The sequence below is a fragment of the Tachyglossus aculeatus genome, chromosome 17, assembly GCF_015852505.1.
Source record: "Tachyglossus aculeatus isolate mTacAcu1 chromosome 17, mTacAcu1.pri, whole genome shotgun sequence".
NCBI lineage: Eukaryota > Metazoa > Chordata > Mammalia > Monotremata > Tachyglossidae > Tachyglossus > Tachyglossus aculeatus.
In genome coordinates this window covers 35,977,711-35,996,091 of record NC_052082.1, presented here as the reverse complement: position 1 = coordinate 35,996,091, position 18,381 = coordinate 35,977,711, and the positions used below count along the sequence as shown (strand labels likewise).

General features: G+C 49.2%; 1 protein-coding gene across 2 annotated transcripts in view; it reads left to right on the top strand.

The window, feature by feature from the left end:
• KCNIP3 (potassium voltage-gated channel interacting protein 3) overlaps positions 1–18,381 on the top strand; it is a 120,092-nt gene that overhangs the window by 21,874 nt on the left and 79,837 nt on the right. For both annotated transcript variants that reach the window (XM_038759253.1, XM_038759252.1), the window contains exon 2: positions 1,946–2,111. In XM_038759253.1, the coding sequence (XP_038615181.1) occupies positions 1,946–2,111 (166 nt within the window). The remainder of the gene's footprint in view (positions 1–1,945; positions 2,112–18,381) is intronic.

Genomic DNA, 18,381 nt, shown 5'->3' with positions numbered 1-18,381 from the left:
CACTTCTCTGGGCCTCAGTTCCCTCATCTGTAAAATGGGGATGAAGACTGTAGGCCCCCCGTGGGACAACCTGATCACCTTGGAACCTCCCCAGCGCTTAGAACGGAGCTTTGCACATAATAAGCACTTAGCAAATGCCATCATTATTATTATTGTAACCTCCCCAGCGCTTAGAACAGTGCTTTGCACACAGTAAGCGCTTACTAAATGCTATCATTATTATTATTATTATTCTGACACCGTGAGCCCATTTGTGCTCAGGTGCCGTGCTTTCAGAGACTTCCTGGGTGTGAGCAGATGGCAGCAGAGCATTTTCCTTCATGAAAGATTTTGCAAGAAAGCAACCCTTTCATTCTAAGAGAACTGGGTGTCCTGGGTTCAGGGTTCTATAACAACGGTATTTGTTAAGCGCTTACTATAGGCCAGTAGCCGTACTAAGCGCTGGGGTGGATACGAGCAGATTGGATCGGACGCAGTCCCTTTCCCACATGGGGCTCACAGTCTCAATTCCCTTTTACAGATGTGGTAAATGAGACCCGGAGAAGTGAAGTGACTTGCCCGAGGCCACGCGGCAGACAAGTGGCAGAGCCGGGATTAGAACCCATGACCTTCTAATTCCCAAGCCCACTTCTGACCCCACTACACCAGGCTGCTTCCCCGTATAGAGAGCCTTTCAGGGCACTGTACGGGGTATCTGTTGGGTGCAGAGCGTTATTCTAGGTGCCTACTGTGTGCAAAACACTGAGTCAAGTGCTTGGGGAAGCATAGCGGTCCTCTAAACTCTAAGCCCGTTGAGGGCAGGGAACGTGTCTCCCGAGTCAGTTGTTTAGTACTTTTCCAGGTGCTCAGTACAGTACTCTGCATCCGATAAGGGCTCAGTAAATGTCATTGATTAATTGATCGACTGCCTTCTCTTGGGTCACCTGGGCCCAGGGAAGAGTCAGGGCCCATTGCTGCGGTTGGGAGTGGGACTGAGAGGGGTAAAAGACCATTCCCAAGAGATTGGAAAACGCTTCTGCTGTGGAGAAGAAATCCATCCCTCTCCATCCCCCCCGCCTTACCTCTTTCCCTTCCCCACAGCACCTGTATATATGTATATATGTTTGTACGGATTTATTACTCTATTTATTTATTTATTTTACTTGTACATATCTATTCTATATATTTTATTTTGTTAATATGTTTTGTTTTGTTCTCTGTCTCCCCCTCCTAGACTGGGAGCCCACTGTTGGGTAGGGACCGTCTCTATATGTGGCCGACTTGGACTTCCCAAGTGCTTAGTACAGTGCTCTGCATACAGTAAGCGCTTAATAAATACGATTGATTGATTGATAGAGATGGGGGAGGGAATTAAAGGAAAGAACGACCTGTGGATGCTGTTTTTGGTATGGGAGAGGAAGGCCCAGTGCAGGGCAAGAAGGGAAGGCCCTGGGTTCGGGTGACCCCCTCAGAAAGCTCTGGAGTCAGGGCAGGGCAGGGAAGGGCCTCGGGCTTGGTTCAGGAAGTCTGAAGTCAGGTTTCTCCAAGGACTTTTCCCGATCCCGGTCTCTTTCAGGGGGTGGGAATGGGGATATCTTGTCTCCATGGGGATGGGAATGGGGATATATTGTCTCCCCCTTTTAGACTGTGAGCCCACTGTTGGGTAGGGACTGTCTCTATACGTTGCCAACTTGGACTTCCCAAGCGCTTAGTACAGTGCTCTGCACACAGTAAGCGCTCAATAAATCCGATTGATGATGATGATGATATCCAACGCTGGCACCCGAGTGCCCAGAATCTCCACCTGTAGCTGTTGTCCGCTTCCTCTCCGGCCCCTACGGTGGAATGCTCCCCACAGAGAGGGGTAGAACACCTGTCCTGATGATGGATTAGGTCCCTGGAGTCCTGGACGGGGAGAGAGGGATGTGGAGGACCCCAGGAACCTTCTGATGGGTTTGTCTTGCAGGAAGAGATGAAGGAGACCGACGGGAGCCTCCTGGGAGACCCCAGCCAGACGCCTCTGGGGAAGAAGGAGAATGCCAAGTGGCAGAAGCCGTGGCTCACCCGGAAGGCCCTGAGGAAATGCTGCCTGGTCAAATGGATCCTGTCCAGTGCGGTGCCCCAGGGATCAGGTAGGAGAGGACTGGGGGAGGAACAGCATTCCCGGGATCCAGGCTGGGGGTGGGCCCGGGGGGGGGGGGAGAGGGAATGGGGGGCCAGAAGGAGTGTGACTGGGAAGAGAGATGGGGCCAGGTGAGGGGATGAGTAATAATAATAATAATAATGTTGGTATTTGTTAAACGTTTACTACGTGCTAGCAGCATGGCTCAGTGGAAAGAGCCCGGGCTTTGGAGTCAGAGGTCAGGGGTTCAAATCCCGGCTCCGCCACTTCTCAGCTGGGTGACTTTGGGCAAGTCACTTCACTTCTCTGGGCCTCAGTTCCCTCATCTGGAAAATGGGGATTCAGACCGGGAGCCCCCCGTGGGACCACCTGATCATCTTGTAACCTCCCCGGCGCTTAGAATGGTGCTTTGCACATAGTAAGCGCTTAATAAAAGCTATTATTATTATTATTAAGCACTGTACAGCAGGGAGAGGTGGGAACTCTAGACTGTGAACCTGCTGTTGGGTAGGGACCGTCTCTATATGTTCCCAACTTGTACATCCCAAGCGCTTAGTCCAGTGCTCTGCACACAGTAAGCGCTCAGTAAATACAATTGAATGAATGAGTGAACTCTGCAGGGCGAGAGCGGGGGATAGCCACAACCCAATTACTTCATGTGATTCCACGTGGCCAATCAATCAGTCAATCAGTCATTTATTTCTTTATAATAATAATAATAATAATAATAATAATAATAATAATAAAGATGGCATTTATTAAGCGCTTACAGTGTGCAAAGCACTGTTCTAAGTGCTGGGGAGGCTACAAGGTGGTCAGGTGGTCCCACGGGGGGCTCACCGCCTTCACCCCCATTTTCCAGATGAGGGAACCGAGGCCCAGAGTAGTGAAGTGACTTGCCCAAAGTCACACAGCTGACAGCACTGGGATTTGAACCCATGACCTCTGACTCCAAAGCCCGGGCTGTTTCCACTGAGCCACGCTGCTTCTCTAAGCAAGCACTTTCTAAACACTTGGGAACATAATGCAGTGGTACACTCAGTGGAAAGAGCCCGGGCTTTGGAGTCAGAGGTCATGGGTTCCAATCCCGGCTCCATCACTTATCAGCTGTGTGACTATGGGCAAGTCACTTCACTTCTCTGGGCCTCAGTTACCTCATCTGTAAAATGGGGATGAAGACTGTGAGCCCCCCGTGGGACAACCTGATCACCTTGTTAACCTCCCCAGAGCTTAGAACATTGCTTTGCATATAGTAAGCACTTAATAAATGCTATCATTACTATTATTATTATTATCCCTACTCTAAAGGAGTTTACGGAGAGAAGGGGAGACGTTAGAATGTGTTACAGATGGGGAAAGTGGCGAATTATAAGGGTGTGTCCCTAAGGATTGTAAGTAAGTTTCAGAGTATTTAAGGGCTAGAGATCCAAGTGTGGAGGTGATTCAGGAGGGAGGGCCAATAATGTGGGAAGGCCCCTTGGAGGAATCGGAAAGCCCTGTGTCTTGTCAAAAGAACTCAGGCCTCGGAGCCTCAGGCCTCCCAACACCATGTCTGAACTGCTAGGTGATCTAGAACAAGTCTTTTAACTTCTGTGTGCCTCGGTTTCCTCAACTGTAAAATGGGAAGCAAATGCCGCGCCCCGTAAGCGCTCAGTAACCACGATTGAATGAATGAATGAATGAATGTTATCCTGTTCTCCCTCCCCCTTAGACTGCAAACTTATTATTATTTAAAAATAATAATGAAAATAAGGGGGTTATTTTGCATCTCCCTCAGCACTTAGTATAGTGCTTGGAGTATGCTGAGACCCTAATAAAAACCACAGTTCTTGGGAGTTACAATTTGAGTGGAGCTTTGAATAATAATAATAATAATGGCATTTATTGCTTACTATGTGCCAAGCACTGTTCTAAGCACTGAAGATGAGGCGAGTGGTGGTCTGCTGAGTATTAAAGCGAATTGTCAGCTGTGTGACTTTGGGCAAGTCATTTAACTTCTCTGTGCCTCAGTTAGCTCATCTGTAAAATGGGGATTGACTGTGAGCCCCCCGTGGGGCAACCTGATCACTTTGTAACCTTCCCAGCATTTAGAACAGTGCTTTGCACATAGTAAGCGCTTAGTAAATGCTATTATTATTTTTTTATTATTATTATTAAGGGGAAAGAGTTCCAGGCAGGGGGGAGGACGTGAACAAGGGGTCAGTGGAGAAGAGAGAGGAGATCGAAGTAAAGTAGGTTGATGTTATAGGACCAAAGTGCGCAGGCGGGGTTGTAGTGGGAGATGAGTGAGGTGAGGTTCATTCATTTCATTCATTTATTCAATCGTCTTTATTGAATGCTTACTGTGTACAGAACACTGTACTAAGCGCTTGGGAAGTGCAAATCGGCGACAGAGATGGTCCCTACCCAACAACGGGCTCACAGTCTACAGGGGAGAAGTAGCAAGGGTGGTAGTAAGGGAAGAACTGATTGGGTGTCTTAAAGAGGAAGGAAGGAAGGAAGGAAGGAAAGGAAGGAAAGGAAGAAGGGAGGAACGAAGGAAAGGAAGGAAGGAAGGAAGGAGGGAGGGAGGGAGGGAAGGAAGGAAGGAGGGGAGGGAGGGAGGGAGGAAGGGAGGGAGGGAAGAAGGAAGGAAGGAAGGAAGGAAGGAAAGGAAGGAAAGGAAGAAGGGAGGAAAGAAGGAAAGGAAGGAAGGAAGCTTTAGCATTTAGCTGAATTCTATTTGTTCTGATGACTTGACACGTGTCCACATAATAATAATAATGATAGTATCTGTGAAGCGCTTACTATGTGCAAAGCACTGTTCTAAGCGCTGGGGAAGTTACAAGGTGATCAGGTGGTCCCACAGGGGGCTCGCCGTTTTAATCCCCATTTTCCAGATGAGTTAACTGAGGCCCAGAGAAGTGAAGTGACTTGCCCAAAGTCACCCAGCTGACAGTTGGCGGAGCCGGGATTTGAACCCCTGACCTCGGACTCCAAAGCCCGGGCTCTTTCCACTGAGCCACGCTGCTTCTCACACGGTTTGCTTTGTTGTCTGTCTCCCCCTTGTAGACTGGGAGCCCGTTGTTGGGTCGGGACCGTCTCTAGATGTTGCCAACTTGGACTTCCCAAGCGCTTGGTACAGTGCTCTGCACACGACTTGTCCTTCCCAGGCACTTAGTACAGTGCTCTGCACACAGTAAGCGCTCAATAAATACGGCTGAATGAATGAATGAAGGAAGAAACATATTTATTACTCTATTTATTTATTTATTTATTTTATTTGTCCATATCTGTTCTATTTATTTTATTTTGTTAGTATGTTTGGTTTTGTTCTCTGTCTCCCCCTTTTAGACTGTGAGCCCACTGTTGGGTAGGGACTGTCTCTCTAGGTTGCCAATTTGTACTTCCCAAGCGCTTAGTCCAGTGCTCTGCACACAGTAAGCGCTCAATAAATACGACTGAATGAATGAATGAAGGAAGGAAGGCGACGCTGGTGGGGCTCTGCCGCCCTCTGCTGGCGCTTTCTCAGAGCTACAGGCCCGATCCAGCCCCAGATCCCGGTTACGGCTATGGATTAGTTGGGAATCCAGCAGGATCTTCTGGAGCCGGTTCCAATCTTTGCCTCCAGTTTCCTTGTAAGTTCCTTGTGGGCAGGGATCGTCTATACTCTTCCTTTATTCATTCATTCAATCGTATTTATAATAATAATAATAACGGTGGTATTTGTTAAGTGCTTACTATGTGCCAATCACTCAATCCATTGAGCACTTACTGTGTGCAGAGCACTGTACTAGGCGCTTGGGAAGTACAAGTTGGCAGCATATAGAGACGGTCCCTACCCAACAGCGGGCTCACAGGCTGGTAGCTAGCACAGAGAATTTTCTTGGGATACATATCTTCAGCTGAGGTTAACAATTAGCATTTGAGCTAACCCGAAATGTCCCTCAGGCTTTCCCAGAATTAAAAATTGAGATTAGAAGTGACAGGACTGATCTGGATTAGCTAATTATCATTTGAAGTCTAATTTAAAGTCATTTGGTCAATTAGAAACAATTTCAACTTGCCAAAACAAGATCTCACTGACTTACAATCCACTATATGCGTACATATACACACATCTAGATGACATCCTAAATTTCACCATCTCTGAATGTTCTGATGGGCTAGAAGGCCAAGCACTGTTCTAAGCGCTGGGGGGGATACAAGGTGAGCAGGTTGTCCCACGGGGGGCTCACAGTCTTCATCCCCATTTTACAGATGAGGTAACTGAGGCACAGAGAAGTGAAGTGACTTGCCCAAAGTCACACAGCTGACAGTCGGCGGAGGCTGGATTTGAACCCATGACCCCTGACTCCAGAGCCTGGGCTCTTTCCACTGAGCCACGCTGAACACTTACTGTGTGCAGAGCACTGTACCTTAGGAGAGCACTATACTAAGCGCTTGGGAAGTCCAGGTTGGCAACATAGAGAGACGGTCCCTACCCGACAATGGGCTCAGAGTCTAGAAGGGGGAGACAGACAGCAAAACAAAACATGGGGACAGGTGTCAAGGCGTCAGAACAAATAGAATTCAAGCTAAATGCACATCATTAACAAAATAAATGGAATAGTAAATATATACAAGTAAAATAAATAGAGTAATAAATCTGTACAAACATATACGGGTGCGGTGGGGAGGGGAAGGAGGTTGGGCGGGGGGATGGGGAGGAGAGGAAAAAGGGGGCTCAGTATGTTGCATTCATTCATTCATTCAATTGTATTTATTGAGCGCTTATGGTGTGCAGAACACTGTACTAAGCGCTTGGGAAGTCCAAGTCGGCAACATCTAGAGACGGTCCCTACCCGACAACGGGCTCACAGTCTAGAGGGGGGAGACAGACAACAAAACAAAACATGTGGACAGGTTTCAAGTTGTACTTCCCCATCTGCTTAGTACAGGAAGCAGCAGCAGCAGAAGCAGCGTGGCTCAATGGAAAGAGCCTGGGCTTTGGAGTCAGAGGTCCTGGGTTCAAATCCCGGCTCCGCCAACTGGCAGCTGTGTGACTTTGGGCGAGTCATTTCACTTCTCTGGGCCTCAGTGACCTCATCTGGAAAATGGGGATGAAGACTGTGAGCCCCCCGTGGGACCACCTGATCACCTTGTAACCTCGCCAGCGCTTAGAACAGTGCTTTGCACATAGTAAGCGCTTAGGAAATGCCATCATCATCATTATTATTATTCCAGTGCTCTGCACACAGCAGGCACTTGATAAACGCCATCGATAGAGACCCTTCCCCATACTTGGCTTGGAGTTGGTGTAGGGGGAGAGGAGAGAGGTGGGAGTAGAGGGGCTCCGACTCTTTGTGAATTTCTCTTCTCGCCAGCGCTTAGAACGGTGCTTTGCACATAGTAAGTGCTTAATAAATGCCATGATTATTATTATTATTATTCCAGCGCTCTGCACACAGCAGGCACTCGATAAATGCCATCGATAGAGACCCTTCCCCATACTTGGCTTGGAGTGGGGTTAGGGGGAGAGGAGAGATGCTCTGACTCTTTGTGAATTTCTCTTCTCATCCACTCAGAGCTGGTCCAGGAGCCTTTGAGCAGCTGATGGGGGCTCCGATTGCTGCCTCCAGGGCCCTGAGAAAGTGGGAAGGTGGGCTCTTCCTCTTCCTCCCGCTCTTCCTCTGGCCCTGGGCCTATGGGTGGGAACCCTCACTTACCTCATCTGTAAAATGGGGATTAAGACTGTGAGCCCCACGTGGGACAACCTGATCACCTTGTATCCCCCCCAGTGCTTAGAACAATGCTAGGCACATAGTAAGCGCTTAATAAATGCCATCATTATTATTACAGGAGCTATGAGTGCAAAAGACAATCATAGGGAAGATGTAACCTGGGGAGAAGAATTAATCGGGTAACGCTTTGGGGAGGAGACAGGCTTACAGGAGGGCTTTGAAGGTGAGGAAGCTGAAGCCTGGCAGATTTGAAGGGAGGGGAAATTTCAGTCACAGGAAATTTCAGGCACGTGAGTCAGTGGTCTGAGGCAGAAGAGTGGAGAAGGAGGCACGAAGGGTTAGGAAAGTTAATTTGCTAGGGGAGCCAGCCCTCCTCCAGTCGGCCAGCATTTCTAGAGCCCACACGGATGCCTGCTCCCGCCGCCCCTGCTCCTTCTCTTCTTTCTCCTCCTCCTCCACCTGACTACAGGGAGCAGACTGTAGTCATTCTTTCAATCGTATTTATTGAGCGCTTACTGTGTGCAGAGCAACTGTACTTGGGAACATATGGAGACGGTCCCTACCCAACCACGGGCTCCCAGTCTAGAAGACGGACAGCAAAACAAACCATGTGGACAGGTGTCAAGTCATCAGGACAAAAGCTAGATGCACATCATTAACAAAATAAATAGAATAGTAAATACGTACAAGTAAAATAGAGTAATAAATCTGTATCATCTCCTCCTCCCCATCTCCCCCACCCTACCTCCTTCCCTTCCCCACAGCACTTGTATATATCTGTACAGATTTATTACTCTATTTATTTTACTTGTACGTATTTACTATTCTATTTATTTCGTTAATGATGTGCATCTAGCTTTACTTCTGTTTGTTCTGACGATTTTGACACCGGTCTACATGTTCTGTTCTGTTGTCTGTTTCCCCCTTCCAGACTGGGAGCCCGCCGTTGGGTAGGGACCGTCTCTATATGTTGCCGACTTGTACTTCCCAAGCGCTTAGTCCAGTGCTCTGCACACGGTAAGCGCTCAATAAATACGACTGAATTAATGAATGAGTCTCCACAGAGCTGCGGGGGCTTTGGCAGTGAGGGGAAACTCTCCGTCCCACGGTTTCTTTTGGCTTTAGTATCCAGGGACGATTCTTCCCCCTCACCGTGCCCCTGGTTAGGTTGGGGTGGGGGTCACAAGCTTGTCACTACCCCCATGGAAGCCATTCCCGATTTATGGTTGGGACGGCATTCCTTAGACACCAAGGACTGAGCCTGGAATTCCAGAATGCTGGGTCAGGGAGGGATGGCGGAGAGGGACGGCGACAGGTCATCTGGTCCATGCCTCTGTCTCCAGAGAAGAGCTATTCCGAAACCACACAGACACTTGGAAATCCTCCCGTCTCTATAATCAATCAATCAATCAATCAATCAATTAATCGTATTTACTAAGCACTTACTGTGTGCAGAGCACTGTACTAAGCGCTTGGGAAGTACAAGCTGGCCACATATAGAGACGGTCCCTACCCAACAGTGGGCTCACAGTCTAGAAGGGGGAGACAGAGAACAAAACAAAACATATTAACAAAATAAAATAAATAGAATAGATATGTACAACTTATAACCTCCAGGGAGAGTGACTCTAAACTCCTCCCCTCGCTTATTCCCTGTCAAACCGCTTCGTATTCAGGAAGTTCTTCCTGTTGTCTAATCTAAATCCCTCTTGCTACAGTTACACCAAAGCCATTTCAGCGATCTCTCCTCAACTGAGTTGCCTGATACTGCCCAAGTGGGTCTCCATTCTCTTTTCTGGAAGATAAGCTTCTCTTTTCTAGAGAAGCAGTGTGGCTCAGTGGAGAGAGCCCTGGATTTGGAGTCAGAGGTCATGCGTTCAAATCCCGGCTCTGCCAATTGTCAGCTGTGTGACTTTGGGCAAGTCACTTAATAATAATAATAATAATAATAATGGCATTTATTAAGTGCTTACTATGTGCAAAGCACTGTTCTAAGTGCTGGGGAGTTTACAAGGTGATCAGGTTGTCCCACGGGGGGGCTCACAGTCTTAATCCCCATTTTACAGATGAGGGAACTGAGGCCCAGAGAAGTGAAGTGACTTGCCCAAAGTCACACAGCTGACAAGTGGCGGAGCCGGGATTTGAACCGATGACCTCTGACTCCAAAGCCCGGGCTCTTTCCACTGAGCCACGCTGCTTCCCCTGGGCCTCAGTTACCTCACCTGTAAAATGGGGATAAAGACTGTGAGCCCCCCGTGGGACAACCTGATCACCTTGTAACCTCCTCAGCGCTTAGAACGGTGCTTCGCACATAGTAAGTGCTTAATAAATGCCATCATTATTAATCAATCAATCAATCAATCGTATTTATTGAGCGCTTACTGTGTGCAGAGCACTGTACTAAGCGCTTGGGAAGTACAAATTGGCAACATATAGAGACAGTCCCTACCCAAGAGTGGGCTCACAGTCTAGTATTATTTTCTGGGGAACCCCCACTTCTGGAGGTGCGGAGCCCGGAGGCCCCGGAGCTGACTGGACTGGAGGGCTTTTTGAAACAGCTGGGGCCTTTGCATAATAATAATAATGATGATGATGATGGCATTTATTAAGCGCTTACTATGTGCAAAGCACTGTTCTAAGTGCTGGGGAGGTTAGAAGGTGATCAGGTTGTCCCTCGTGGGGCTCACACGTGGGGCCCATTTTGAGCTCTAGAGGCCACTTGGAGGTTGGGGTCCTTGCAGGGGAGAGAGGAAGAGGGTAAGCGCTTGTGTTCAAAACTTACGGCCTCAGCCCCGGCTCAGAGTCGCTTGGCCTGATTACACAGACTGCAGCGGAAAGTAGGTGCCGTCAGCTAGGACTCATGGATTCCTATCTCCCCTCACCCCCTGCTCCACAAAACCTCCTCCTGCTCTTCCTCCTCCTCTTCCTCCTCCTCTTTATCCTCCCAGATGTTCAACGCGACATAGCAGTAGCTTTGGGAGATGGAAGGAGAGGGAACCTTAAACTGCGGCCTTCATCCCCAGGCTCCATTTCCCCTGTCAACTCAGTGCTCTTTTTGAGTGCCAGTGCTGTAGTCTGCTCAACCGCAGGTTGGATGGCACCCTCAGCTGAGAAAGCAGTCGCTGGCAGTGACACCCTAATCATTGTCATTATAATCAGTGGTATTTATTGAGCACTTACTATGTGCAGAGCACTGGACTAAACACTTGGGAGATTGCAATACAATGGAGTTGGTAGAAATGTCCCCTGCCCACAATCAATCATTTTTATTGAGCGCTTAACGGGTGTAAAACACTCTGCCCAGCACTTAGTACAGTGCTCAGTGCTTACTACAGTGCCTGGCACATAGAAAGCGCTTAACAAATACCATCGTCATTATTAAGCGCTCCGGAGAGTACAATAACAGACACATTCCCTACCCACAGCAAGCTTGCGGTCTAGCAGAAAGTGTTAGATGACTGCACTAATAAGAGAAGCAGTGTGGCTCAGTGGAAAGAGCCCGGGCTTTGGAGTCAGAGGTAGTGGGTTCAAATCCCGGCACCGCCACTTTTCCGCTGTTTGACTCTGGGCAAGTCACTTCACTTCTCTGGGCCTCAGTTCTCTCATCTGAAAAATGGGGGTGAAGACTGTGAGCCCCTCGTGGGACAACCTGATCCACTTGTAACCTCCCCAGGGCTTAGAACGGTGCTTTGCACATAGTAAGTGCTCAATAAATGCCATCATAATTATTATTATTACTTACAGAATACAATTACCCTAAATTCTATGAGAGGGCAGCAGGTGATCCAATAACCAATTTGTACTTCCCAAGTGCTTAGTACAGTGCTCTGCACACAATAAGCGTTCAATAAATACGATAGAATAAATGAACAATTGTTGGGAAAAGTTTATCAAGAAGAGCCAATTATGATAAAGGCATCTTCCATTATTTACTACTTTTGTCCTGTTCTGTCCCATCCTTCTAGACTGTGAGCCCACTGTTGGGTAGGGACCGTCTCTATGTGTTGCCACCTTGTACTTCCCAAGTGCTTCGTACAGTTCTCTGCACACAGTAAGCGCTCAATAAATATGACTGATTGATTGATTGATTGTTTTCAAGGGAATTCCAACCAACACTTGAGCTGCATTTCTCCGGTCTTCTTCCTCTCATACAAGGAGGCAGGACACCGTCTTATAGACGCAACCTGTTCCTCAGATGAGCTGACAGTCTAGAGGAGAGCAATAATGATGACAATAATAATAATAATAAAGTGGGTGTATTTAAGCGCTAATTTTCACCGAGCACCAAACATTATCCAACCTTGGCTTCACTGACTGTCCTCTCCTGGTTCTCCTCTTATCCCTTGGGCTGTTCGTTCTCAGTCACCTTCGCAGGCTCTGTCTCCCATCCCCCAGCTGTGGGGGTCCCTCAAGGTTCAGTTCTGGGTCATCATCATCATCATCATCATCAATCGTATTTATTGAGCGCTTACTATGTGCAGAGCACTGTACTAAGTGCTTGGGAAGTACAAATTGGCAACATATATAGTCCCTACCCAACAGTGGGCTCACAGTCTAAAAGGGGGAGACAGAGAACAAAACCAAACATACTAACAAAATAAAATAAATAGAATAGATATGTACAAGTAAAATAAACCTCTTCTAGTCTCCATTTTCACTCACTCCCTTGGAGAACTCACTCACGTCCACGGCTTCAACCACCACCTCTATGCAAACGATACGGAAATCTACATCTCCGGCCCTGATCTCTCTCCCTCTCTGCGGTCTGGCTTTTCCCCTACATGGGACGTCACTCTGTGTCATCCATATGTCAAGGAAAAGGCCTTCTCTTTGCAATCGTGTTTCCTTTTAAGGGGCTGGGAATTTTTAGGCAGCCTACCTCAAGGATTTGGAAAACAGAACAGTGCTTTGCACGTAGTAAGCGCTTAACAAATACCGTAATTATTATTATTTCCCAACAGCCCTCTCAAGAAGGATGCCTCTGATGGCTTTGACGGCAAAGAGCGGGAGCAATCATGAACTAAATGAAGCTAGCGGGAAAGTTGCTGGGTGGGTACGGCAGGGGAATGGGCACAGGAAGGGGCCTGGGGCTATCATTCCTCTTGGCCCTGAAGTGGCATTGTCCCCCTTCTCCTGCTCTGATCCCCAACCCATTTCCTGCTTATTTACCTATTCATCTTTATTCACTGTGGATGTCTACTGGGAGCAGAGCACTGTACTGAGCGGAAGAAACCATACTGGGCATGTATCGGGGGCCCAGTGTTGTACTGGATGCCTCCTGGGGGCAGAGCAATGTACTGGGCACCTATTGGGTGTATTGCTTAGACCTGGGGCCCTTCTCTCTTGTCTATTTCAGCTCCGACCTCTCGTCCACATCCTGATGCTGGTCTCCCTTTTCATATCAGACAGGCAATTACTCTCCCCACCTTCAAAGGCTTATTGAAAAGCAGCGTGGCTCAGTGGAAAGAGTGTGGGCTTGGAGGTCATGGGTTCTAATCCCGGCTCCGCCACTTATCAGCTGCGTGACTTTGGGCAAGTCACTTGGCTTCTCTGGGCCTCAGTTACCTCATCTGGAAAATGGGGATTAAGACTGTGAGTCCCATGCGGGACAACCTGATTACGTTTTATCTCCCCTAGTGCTTAGAACAGTGCTTGGCACATAGTAAGCACTTAACAAATACCAAAATTATTAATTATTATTATTGTTGAAGGCACATCTCCTCCAAGAAGCCTTCCCTGACTAAGCCCTCATTTCCTTTTTTCCACCCCCTTCTGCATCAATCGCCCTGATTTGCTCTTTTAATTCACTTCTGGCAAGTTGTGTTGCCATCTTGTACTTCCCAAGCACTTAGTACAGTGCTCTGCACACAGCAAGCGCTCAATAAATACGATTGATTGATTTATTGATTCTCCCTCAGCCCCACAGCTCTTATGTACATATCCATAAATGACTTATTTATATTAATGTCTGTCTCCCCCTTCAGACTGCAAACTCAGAATGGGCAGGGAACGTGTCTACCGTCTCTGTTAGAGTGTACTTGCCCAAGTGCTTAGTACACTGTTTTGCACAGAGTAAGCTCACAATAAATATGATTGATTGATTGATTCGGCGGACAGAGTACTGAAATGGGAACTTGGGAAAAGGCAATAGAAATATGAGATCCAGTCCCTGCCCTAGAGGAATTTACAGTCTAATAAGGGAGACGGGTAGACATGAATTGCAAACAGACAGTGAGAACAAAAATAAGAACTTGGGTACAACTGGTAGGTGGGTACGTAGACAGATAAAGAATGAAATAAACCAATACATTGTACGCCGGACTGCTAGGGATAGCTAAATGGGGTGGTATATCCGAGGAGTTGGAGACTCCTCGGAGTTGGACTCCTTGGAGTTGGAGGAGGGGAGGCCACCACAAGGAGGTGGATTTTTAGGATATTTTGAAGAGCCCAGAGATGCGCTCTGGAGGATTTTATGTGAGAGGAAAATTCCAGGCCGTTGGGAGAGTAGAGAGCCAGGGGAAAAATTTCCCATGAGGTTGCCGTGGGCTGCCGGTAAGAGAAAGGCCGAGCCGCTTCCACTGTTTAAGCCTCAGTTTCTCCTTCTGTAAATCATTCCTCTCCCCCTTCTGCTGAGGCGGGCGAGGGGATGAATGAAGTCATGTCAGTGGGGCCTGCGGGCTGGTGGAAGAGGTTTTTCGCATCCTGATCTCACATTTGAGGTCAGGCTCTGCGGAGGACAAAAGCTGTGGGCTGTTGGTTTATGGTTCTGCCTTAGAGTCCGTGCCTTGTTCTGGGGCCGAGTGGGACGGGGAGAAGGAACCGCGCGGTGGCTGTTGGAGTTGGCTTGGGACGCTTGGGAGATGTGGGGGTCAGGGGAGGAAGGGAGGGCAGGTGGAGGAGATGGGTGGGATGGCAGAAAGGGCAGGCCGCGGTGGGGACAGAGGGGGTGGAAGTGCAGACCGACAGGACGGGAGGGCAGTCAAGGCACGCTGTAACCTCCCCAGCGCTTAGAACAGTGCTTCGCAAATAGTAAGCGCTTAATAAATGCCATCAGGCGGGGCGGACAGGCTTGGCTGACCCGACAAGTGCGATGGAAGGAAGGGACGGATGGAGTGGGCAGACTAACAGATTTGGGGGGGGTGGATGGACAGGGAGATGGGACACGTCTCCCTCAGCCCCACGGCTCTTACGTACATATCCATAAATGATTTATTTATATTAACGTCCGTCTCCCCCTTTAGACCGTAAACTCAGAGTGGGCAGGGAACGTGTCTACCGTTTCTGTTATAGTGTACTCTCCCAAGCGCTTAGTACACTGTTTTGCACAGAGTAAGCTCACAATAAGTATGATTGATTGATTGATTGATTCGGCAGACAGAGTTGACAGATAAAGAATGAAATAAACCAATACATCCAGGGGTACTGAGGCTCAGGACCCAGCACAGCTCCTGTGTCGGGCGTAAGACCCCACAGAGGCTCATGGATTCTCGCCTCCATCGGGCCGCCGCGTCCCAGAATGATGGTGATGATGATGATGGCATTTATTAAGCGCTTACTATGTGCAAAGCACCGTTCTAAGCGCTGGGGAGGTTGCACAGTGATCAGGTTGTCCCGCGGGGGGCTCACAGTCTTCATCCCGATTTTACAGATGAGGTCACTGAGGCTTGGGGAAGTGAAGCGACTTGCCCAAAGTCACACAGCTGACAATTGGCGGCTCAGTGGAAAGAGCCCGGGCTTTGGAGTCAGAGGTTGTGGGTTCAAATCCCAGCTCTGCAAATTATCAGCTGTGTGACTTTGGGCAAGTCACTTCACTTCTCTGGGCCTCAGTTCCCTCATCTGGAAAATGGGGACTAAGACTGTGAGCTCCCCGTGGGGCACCCTGATCACCTTGTAACCTTCCCGTCGCTTAGAACAGTGCTTCGCAAATAGTAAGCGCTTAATAAATGCCATCCTTCTTATTATTAATTGGAGGAGCCGGATTTGAACACATGGCCTCTGACTCCAAAGCCCGGGAGCTTTCCACTGAGCCACGCTGCTTCTCGGGGCAGTCGGCCCGCCGCACAGGTGACCCGCTGTGCTAACCAGAGGGAGCAGAGGGGTGGACGGCCCACAGCCCACCCCCACGGGGGACTAGTAGTTTGGGGTGACTCAGTTGTCCCTCTCCCACGCTCCCCTGCTCTGATGTTCTGTCCCTCAGCCTCCACCATGACCCCTTCACCGTGGGGACCTCTGTGGGCATGGCCATGGGGACGGCCTTGGAGATTGCCCCTGGGACAGCGCTGTGGACTGCTGTGAGGATTGCCGTGGGAATAGCCGCGAGGATGGCCCAGCGCTTAGAACAGTGCTTTGCACGCAGTAAGCGCTTAATAAATGCCATCATCGTCATCATCATCATCATGGACACCGGAGGGGCAGCATGGAGCCACGGGGCAGCCCATCCTAGTCCATCACAAGCGAACGTTTCAGGCCTGAGGTGTGGACTTATCCTTCCCAAGTGCTTAGTACAGTGCTCTGCACACAGTAAGCGCTCAATAAATACGATTGAATGAAAGAATGAATGACTGTGGAACCTGCGGGGAGACAGGCGGAGCGGGGGGGTGGAGGGAATGGAGGTGGTCAACGCACGAGGTGGGGCGCAGTGGGGTGGGAGTGGCAGGGTGGAAGGAGTAGAGGGGGCAGGGAGGTGAAGGAGGGGAAGAAGATAGAGAAAGTGAGGGGAAAGAGGGGAGAATCTAGTGGAAAGACCTCAGGCCTGGGAGTCTGAAGACCTGGGTTCTAATTCCGGTTCCTCCGCTTGTCCGCAAGTTGCTTCGCTTCTCTGGGCCTCTGTAAAATGAGGTTAAAGACTGTAGGCCCCACATGGGACATGGGCTGTGTCCAACCTGATTCAGTTATTTCTACCCCAGCCCTGGGCCTCAGTTACCTCATCCGTAAAATGGGGATTAAGACTGTGAGCCCCATTCACCCATTCATTCAATCGTATTTATTGAGCGCTTACCGTGTGCAGAGCCCTGGACTAAGCGCTTGGGAAGTAGAAGTCGGCAACGTATAGAGACGGTCCCTACCCAACGATGGGCTCACAGTCAAGAAACAGACAACCTGATCACCTTGTATCCTCCGCAGCGCTTAGAATGGTGCTTTGCACATAGTAAGCGCTTAACGAATTCCATCATCATCATTATTATTATTATTATTACAGTGCCTGGCATGGTAAACACTTAAAAAATACCATGAAAAATAAAAGGGAGGGAGAAGAGGAGAGGGCAGAGGAAGGGAGGAGATAAAGGGAGGGTGAGAAGGAGATGGGGAGAAGGGGATAGAGTAAAGGAGGGTGAAGAGGAGGGGGCAGAGGATGGGAGGAGGAGGAGCAGAGGAAGGAAAGATTCAGGATAGAGGAGGGGCGCGGAAGAGGGATAGAGGAAGGGAGGGAGAAGAGGAGGAGGCAGAGGAAGGGAAGAGGAGTGGGGACTAGGAGAGGGAAGGGGGGGAGAAAGGAAGGGCGAGGGGCGGGAAGGGAAGGGGTCACAAAGGAAGGGCGAGGGGCGGGAAGGGAAGGGGTCACCTTCAACCAGTGGCCTGGACGGGAAGAGGGGAGGCCAGAGCTCTGCCCCTCCAGTCTCCCGTCCCCTCACCCCCCATTTCAGAATGTGTAATGCATCGACCGCCTGTGTTAAGTACATGGTTGGCCGAGGCCCAGGGGCACAGCTACACATCAACAATTAAACCAAATAAATATTTACGGCCATTCCGACGGGGGCTGAAATGGGGGTGCCATTGATCGCCTTCGATCCTGCTTACCGCTGTGAAACAAAGCCTGCTTACTCATGCTTTCTTCAAAACAGCCTCTTCCCTTTTTCATCGTTAATAATTCAGCCCTCTAATTGTCTAGCAGTGCAAACTTGAGATGGCCAGCTCGGGGCTTCGCTCCCCTTTTCTCTTTCCCTGGCTATGCCTCTCACACTCCCCTTCCTTTCGGCTCTCCTCTGTGGCTGGGATCCTCCTTTCCCACCCCTGTTCCTCTTTCCCCACTTCTCCCAAAAGGTCCTCTCCTCGGGGGAGTCATGGACCCAAGCCCCGAGCACAGCAGAGGAGGCCCTAATCCTCCGTCGGGTTTCGCTCCGGCACACCGGCCGTGATCCGCACTAATTGAGTGGAAAGGACAGGAAGCCGGAGATCCGGCTGAAATCCAAACCCAGGTGGAGGAGGAGAGCAGGGGGAGGAAACTCAGAAGCTCTTTGCTGGGCCCTTTTCTCTTTTCCCTTTTTTATCCTTTATTATTATTATTATCTTTATAGTGGTTAAACACTTACTATATGTCAAGCACTATTCTAAGCATTGGGATAGATACACGTTAATCACGTCATGTATAGTCTTTGTCCCGCATGGGGCTCATGGCCTAAGAAGACGAATAACAGGCATTGGCTCAGTGGAAAGAGCCCGGGCTTGGAAACCAGAGATCGTGGGTTCAAATCCTGGCTCCGCCGCTTGTCAGCTGTGTGAATTTGGGCAAGTCACTTAACTTCTCTGGGCCTCAGTTACCTCACCTGTAAAATGGGGATGATTGTGAACCCCACGTGG